This window comes from Monopterus albus, unplaced genomic scaffold (genome assembly GCF_001952655.1).
Source record: "Monopterus albus unplaced genomic scaffold, M_albus_1.0 scaffold134.1, whole genome shotgun sequence".
Classification (NCBI taxonomy): domain Eukaryota; kingdom Metazoa; phylum Chordata; class Actinopteri; order Synbranchiformes; family Synbranchidae; genus Monopterus; species Monopterus albus.
Genome location: NW_018128014.1, coordinates 2,124,432 through 2,131,823, shown reverse-complemented (window position 1 = coordinate 2,131,823; position 7,392 = coordinate 2,124,432). Strand labels below are relative to the sequence as shown.

Sequence of the window (7,392 nt, the reverse complement as noted above, 5' to 3'; positions counted from 1 at the left end):
TGTGGGGTGGACAGGTGTCTTTAAAGAGCTCAGACAGGTGCTACTAATTTAGATTAATGAGTGGAGTAGAGGTGGACTTTTTCAAGACACAGTAACAAGTCTTTAAGAGCCAGAATTCTTGCTGTTTCTCAGGTGTTCAAATACTTATGTTCAGCAGCGCTAGACAAATAAATTCTTTAAAAATCATACAATGTGATTTCCTGAAATTTTTTTTTTTAATTCTGTCTCTCAGAGTGGGAATGCACTTAAAATGTGAATTTCAGACCCCTCCATGATTTCTAAGTGGGAGAACTTGCAAAATCAAGGGTGCTCAAATACTTCTGTTCCTCACTGTATACTTAAAAATACCAGAAGTAAAAGTATTCTTTATGCAGAAGGTAACATTAATATACATTACTGGGGGTAATAGGAGACAATGACACCCAAAGTGTGTTGCTTATGTTCAGTCTACTCCGTTGTTTTGTTTGCTTCACACAGATAGGATGTCGGAAATGGCAACAGGGTTTTCAGTGCTGTGGTGGCGATCTCAGGGTATTCTGTCATGACTTTAATCCAGAACACCGACAGAGTTGTTGTCTCGAACATACTTTTAAGGCCGCCGTCATTTGCGATCTCCAGCAGTTGATCTTCTTCTTGCACAGACCTGCTGGATTCACCTGGTTTGTTGACAAATGGGTTGCGGATCCCTTCCTTGGCAGTTCGTGGGTCCTTTGTGGTTGGGAAGTAGCGCTCGAACTCTTTTAAAAGCAAAGACATGTGATCGTGCACCAGCTGGGAGAATGAAGACTCAGGCTCAGTGTCACCCCAAATCCCCGCTAATGTTTGAAACATGTCCAAAATGCCTCTGTTGACGCGCCGTCCCCACAAATCCAGTTTGGCTTTAAATGCAGCTACTTTATCTGCCAACTTGAAGACAGTTGTCATTTTCCCCTGAAGTGACAGATTGAGTTCATTGAGCAGGCTGAATATGTCCACAAGTAAGCCAGTTTTGGCGCTCAAGTGACCGAGATGTAACCGAGAGAATGCGGTCATTTTTCAAAATAAAAGATCGTTCATACTCAGATAATAAATAAAACGGAAATAATTAATAATTTCTTGTACGGCCCGGTACCAATTGATCCACGGACCGGTACCGGTCCGCGGCCCGGGGGTTGGGGACCACTGCATTATACTATTGATCTATAATTATTGATGCGTTGTTGTGTACATGATGTTGCAGCTGGTAAAAGCAGAGCTAATTTTAATTTGCTTAAGCTAGGTAGCTTGTGAATTTTATACTGAGGATCGATGAGTCTTATGACTGTACAGTATTTAGTTTTATTAATCTGACTGAAAAATAACTAGTAAAGGAAATTATCAACTAAGCACAGAGAGTTCAAAGTACAATATTTTTAACAGAAATGAAGAGAAGCTGAAGTAGCAGAAAATGAAAATACTCAAGTACAGATACCTCAAAATTGTACTTATGTACAGTACTTGAGTTAATGTACTTGGTTACTTTCCACCTCTGATAATTACCAGTCTATGTTTTAGGTTCCCATAGCAGTTCCCATGAGTGACCTCATCACCTAATCATGTGACATGATGTCAACCAATCAGGGCACTCCTTGACATTAAAGGTCAACACAGTTTCTCATCACACCACTTGATTACCAATTCACTGTCAGAACTTCAACAGTAATATGAAGTCTGCATGATTCAGATTTCACAGAACCCGCAACACCTGTCAGTAAGACTGTACACCTGCTGGATCACTTCTGATGCAGGTTAAATTTTCCAGTGTGCTCAACAAGAATCGGCCTTTCCTATAAACTAGGGGCATAAAGTTTGGTCAATCAGAAGCTTTGATGTTGACCAAAGAGACATCAGGGGCTGCTGCTCGTGTGTGAGGTTCTGCAGGTGTCTCACCTGGTAACCTGTTTGTGGAATTCAGTCAGCTGTTTGTGAGTGACTGTCACCGCTCCCCCTGACGTTTCCTTTGGTAACCCGTTCAGAGCGTTTTCTAACCAGCGACAGAACGTCTGAAAGAAAAGAGAGTTGATACAACAGTACCTGAGGGCAGACAGGGGACACGCTTGACCAGGTGTCAGTGTGTTTACTCACAGGTCTGTTAAACACCATGACCTCCCACAGCACCTCTGCGACGTCGGGCAGCGTGTACGGCGGCAGACAAAAACAACACGAGTGCATCAGCTGAGTGACAAGCTGCTGACCGTGCTGCTCCATGGCCTGACCAATCAGCTGCTTCCTCACCTCGAAGTCCTCCTCATACTGCAGGGATGGAGATTGCCATCACGATTATAAGGTGAAGAGAGATGGTACAGTTACGCGACAAAATCATGCTTGTAGTGTACAAACTGATGTCTGTTCCTTCTACAGTGGCAGGTTTCCAATGAAGTCTAATCTGAATCATCATCAGTGAAGTTTCAGTCTGTTTTGCTGCATTTCCACTATGGGAACCTAGCGAGCGGTATTTTAGCTCCAAGAATGCACCTTCAAAGTGGGCGCACTGTAATGGAAACAAACACAGAACCCATAACCAGTGTTACTCGGCGCCACATTTTTCGGAAGGTTCCCATAATGGAAAAGCCCCTTTTCTTTGCTGACTCACGTCGTCGGCAACTCCAGTGTGGATGAGGTCTCGGACAAACTTCATGACGCTGCAGTTGGCGTCTCGGTGGTCCAGTGAAGTGGCAGCAATGGCACACTGGATGATGTGAACGATGATGCTGCTGCTGAGTAAAGTGACGGGGCTCCTCTGGACAAACCTGAGCAGGTATACAGGCAGATATCTAATATGTTCCTGAATCAACCCTCAGGTAGATAAAGCCTTTCTGCTTAGGTGAACCCGCAGACTCACCTGGTGGCCAGCCTGAACAGGTCGTCCACAGTGTCGGGGTGATTCCTTAAACCATTTGGCTGCTCCAACAACTGGAAGGTTGGCATACACAGAGCCTGCAGAAGGAAGAGGAGGCCATCATCATCATCATCATCATCCTTCTTTTACAGTCACACTGGATTCAAATTTCAGTCCAAGAGCAGCCTGTCAAAATGAGACCATTTCACACCTGCTAGATGGGTGTGTTGACCTGGTCCAGTCCAGTCCAGTCAACTCAAACTTTGTCATTATATGTAAACATAAGGAAACTGTAAGCTCTCTGTATTCATGAAACAAACCCCTGAGTGAAAAATAAATACATAAATAGTCAAAACAAATATAATTTGATAGAATATATATTTGGATAATCTGCATTGCACAGTGCCCTAAACAAGGACGTTACAATTACAATGAAGTTACAAATGATTGTCTTGAAAGGAGGAAATGGTTTTTAAGACTTTATGGGACAATTTAATATTCTAACAGCGCATGGATAGAAGCTGTTTTTTATTCTGTTTGTTCTGCTCTTGATGCTGCTGTATCTTCTTCCTGAGGGCGGCATGCTGAATGGGTGGTGTCCAGGACGTGATTATTACCTGTAACATGTCGAGCAGTCCCTGCCTGCAGCCCCCCTCCATGCCGTACTCGTCCACCAGGATGCTGCCCAGATACAGGAAGCAAGAGTGTGGATACATCTGATACACACTCACCATCTGTTGACAACAAACATCCAATCAGAAAACAGATCAACAGGTAGATTACAGGTGTTAGGGTCCAGTTGTTTTCCTGTTGAATACAGTTTTGGTTTTAATTACCTAAACTATCAAAACAGATGTGACTGATCAGTAACACTGTGACATCAACCGATCCTCTTCACCACAGGTATGATTTAAAAAACAGCACCCCCAGAGGACAAAGCGATCATCACACAACAACATGAACAAACTGTTCCTGACAGTTAAACGTAAACAATTGACCACTGTAAGCACACTGAAAAGAAGAACAGGGAAACCAGTACAGGTGCCTCTCACCTGAGTGACAAGTGGCTGCAGCAGGGAGGCGGAGCCTTTCCCGACACATCGTACAGCGAACCTGAGACAACGACAGCATCGTTCCACAATCCTGTTATCGGCCTGGTGAGCATTGAGAGTCTCCGACAGCACCGGCCAGATCTACATGAGTGCCACAGGCGATACGTATAAGATACTTATCAGATCTCCAGGTGAGTCACACTTTGTAGAAGTCAATTCCTTTTTAGGAGTAAACATTCAGATGAGCTTCTCGGGGAAATCACAGGTGAGATCAGGTGCTTTACCTCTTGGATGACCTTCTGACAGGGGTGAGTCTGTCCGTTCTCTACAATGGGGTTTGTGTGTCTGTAGGAAAAACAAAGTGTATGAACACCTCTGTTCATTTAAATCAAGTCTGACTACAGGTAAATGAGCAGGTGAACTGACCTGAAGATGACAGCCAGTCTGTCGAGCCACACGGTGGGGTCAGCCGATTTACCATTTGTAGATTCTTCAGCCAGAAGCTGAAACAAACTGTCTTTAGTTATAATGTTTTTACTCTGGGCTTCTGTTTCTAGTGTTGCATCAATGAACAAATTTAGCTAACACAGAAAACTGACACACACATTTAACCACACAGTGGCCACACAGGGATTTACCTTTTTCAGAGCCATGACCTGAACAGCACAGAGGTCACTGAGACACTCAGCGATCTTCTCCAGAGGAAGACGAGCCAGGACCAGAGCTGTACCTATAAAGGTAAATAAAACACTTTTATGAGTCGATCACCCCTGTTGTGTTTTCATGTAAACCTGCATCTCTAAACATGTGCTCATGTCACACTGCTGCAGGTCACTACAGGTGTACTAATGTACCTTTGAGCAGTCCCACAGCGGCCTCGGTGGACAGGGCGAACGAGTCGAGGGAGCGAGCGATGTCCAGCAGACCCTGGAAGTGTTGCGCCATATGATCTCTGCAGGCTGAGCAGATGTTGTGGATCGCCTTCGCTGTTGCTGACGCCAGAGGTTTCTCTCTCAGACCTTTCATCAGGTAGCTCAATACTGGGTCTGTCACAGGAAATGCACAGTTGAACAGAATCAGAGTCAAACAGCCAGAGATTTGTCTCCTTTCTCCATGTCCTGACTCAGTTACATCTGCAAGAAACCCAGCAGCTGAAGGCCCAACTCTGACTTTTGTTTTAGCAAGATCAGACTATTAAAACAGGTTTTATTTTTCAGAAACATCTTCTTACCAAGGAATCTTGGATTTCTGTCCACAACTTCACTCATCTCTCCGACCAGCTCGATGCTCGTATACCGAACTGCCATGTGGACGCTTTCTGGGAGTAAAACCACCTGCTGCAACACCTCAGACAGAGTCGGGTTGTTCTCTCTGAAAGTTAAAACAAAAACAGAGTCAGAGTTTATAATAAAAAGTATTTAGGATGGTGTCAGGCTGTTCTCTGAAAGAACAGAATTCTAAAGGAAAAACAACTCGATGTTAACTGGCATCTTTAAATCTGAACATGTTCACTATTTCATCTGGATCAGATTTGTTTCTCAGAACATTTTCTTCCTGTTCAGAAGATAAACTGACTCTTGAGATACTCACGGATCGACACTTTTTGCGATTGCAGCCATGATGAAGAGAACGGCCTCTGTCACCTCCCAGGGAGGGTTCCCGTCTTTTAACGTAGAATACAACTGTGAACAGACAGTAGAGTACGTTCTCATACTCCAAACAGACCTGTAGGTTGGGCTCATTTGCAGATGAAGAACTAAAGTTACCTGAGAGAAACACTCCATGGAGCCAACAAGGAAAATTACATCTTTAACAAGGTCAGACACTCTCATCCTGAACTCTCCGAAATCATCTGTGTCCTCTGGGATTCCCTCCTGCCGGATAAAAACAACTTTACACTGAAGGTCAGAGGGAATGGTTTTAGGATTCACATCTGGCTGATTTACATATTTAACTCTTTCATAAACACAACCAGGATGGTTCAAGGCTACAGTTTTTAGTCTGACTGCCTAATGAAGTTCAGGTACTGTGGGGATCTGTGTACACTGGATGTCTGGGTTCTTACGTGATCAGGATCGAGCTGACAGTGTCGGGCCAAACAGTGCAGAAGTCTCTGTATGTATGGTCTGAAGATGGTGTGAAGGTCTGCATCGTTGATTTTATACAGATGTTCTCCAAGACGGTACCAGAAGTTAAAGGAAATCTCTACCACCTGGGTCAGATCACACAGACCAGAATTACAATTTGAAAGTGCAGGGTGCCATGGTGCCTTTATACCCGAGGAGGTTGTAGATGTTTCATACCTCGTACTGCGGGTGTCCTGCACAAATCAGCAGCAGCTCCAGGATCCTCAGGTCTCCCATGCCCCGCCCTGGACTCCTGACCGTTGTCTCTAAAAACGTTTCACAGAGCTCAGTGAAGATCCTGCAGTAGTTCAGCACCCTGAGGACAGAAATCAAACATAGGGGTGACTGTGTTCTGAGCAACAGAACTCTGAGAGCACCAGCTTCATGCGAGTCCTCACTTGTCGAGGTCTTCCCGGGCTACAGCCATGTGATAGGCAGTCTCCAGTGTCAAGACGCCTTGGAAGAGCTGCAGAGCTAAAGCCATGTTGGTTTCCACGTTTTCTATGGCGTAGAGCGCCGAGCAGACACAGTCCGATGCCGCCTCGTGGAGGTTGGTGGAGGTTTCGTCCCTCTGCTGTGACAACAGAACATAAAAGGAAACATCAGCAACTAATTTCAACTGAAAGAAAAGGTCTGTTTTCATGTTTGCACTGTGCTGTAACACTATGTATGGTGTTTTACATTACGCAGGTATAAATGACTGACACCTCCTGAATGTAAACAGAAAGCAGACATCCCTGTAAACCCAGTATGAAACCCACCAGCACTTGGAAGAGGACCATGAGCAGCTGGTTACTGGCCATGAAGTTACTGTCGAGGACTCCCAGGTTGAACCAGCTGCCCAGACACCGAAACACTTTAATGAGCATCTTCTCGTCAGTGCCGGTCTTCTCCACGCACGACGTCTGAAATCAGAGACACACAGTCATGTGACGACATGTCCACTTCAGAAAGAGTAGTCAGGGGAAAGAGTTAAAGGTGGTTTGGTTTACTGCATCATTCTGATACATTTATATGAATCCAGAATGTTGAACATTATCAATAAACAAAATTGGTTTGGTTTACTGCATCATTCTGATACATTTATATGAATCCAGAATGTTGAACATTATCAATAAACAAAATGTCACAGTATTATTTCTGTTGCTGTCCCTGGCGGCCGCACTATAACCCACTGTTATCCTGGCAGACACTTCACTGACATTGGAAACCCAAATCATAAACACTCAGAGAAAAACGACAGTCTCCTACACACCCACAGATAATAACACACAGCAGTGGGGTGGATGGCTTTTTAGTCAATAAGGAAATAAATGTAAAAATATTAAATTACAGACAAGTCTTTAAAAGTTTTAGT

General features: G+C 44.2%; 1 protein-coding gene across 2 annotated transcripts in view; it reads right to left on the bottom strand.

Moving 5' to 3' along the window:
- Positions 1–7,392, bottom strand: part of tnpo3 (transportin 3) — a 15,787-nt gene that overhangs the window by 3,498 nt on the left and 4,897 nt on the right. For both annotated transcript variants that reach the window (XM_020613508.1, XM_020613509.1), the window contains exons 5-21: positions 6,797–6,940; positions 6,434–6,609; positions 6,213–6,351; positions 5,975–6,121; positions 5,676–5,783; positions 5,500–5,591; positions 5,141–5,280; positions 4,764–4,955; positions 4,548–4,639; positions 4,336–4,412; positions 4,194–4,254; positions 3,910–4,050; positions 3,475–3,591; positions 2,861–2,955; positions 2,612–2,768; positions 2,104–2,271; positions 1,909–2,021 (exon numbers count right to left, since the gene is read on the bottom strand). In XM_020613508.1, coding sequence (XP_020469164.1) covers positions 1,909–2,021; positions 2,104–2,271; positions 2,612–2,768; positions 2,861–2,955; positions 3,475–3,591; positions 3,910–4,050; positions 4,194–4,254; positions 4,336–4,412; positions 4,548–4,639; positions 4,764–4,955; positions 5,141–5,280; positions 5,500–5,591; positions 5,676–5,783; positions 5,975–6,121; positions 6,213–6,351; positions 6,434–6,609; positions 6,797–6,940 — 2,159 coding nt within the window. The remainder of the gene's footprint in view (positions 1–1,908; positions 2,022–2,103; positions 2,272–2,611; positions 2,769–2,860; positions 2,956–3,474; positions 3,592–3,909; positions 4,051–4,193; positions 4,255–4,335; positions 4,413–4,547; positions 4,640–4,763; positions 4,956–5,140; positions 5,281–5,499; positions 5,592–5,675; positions 5,784–5,974; positions 6,122–6,212; positions 6,352–6,433; positions 6,610–6,796; positions 6,941–7,392) is intronic.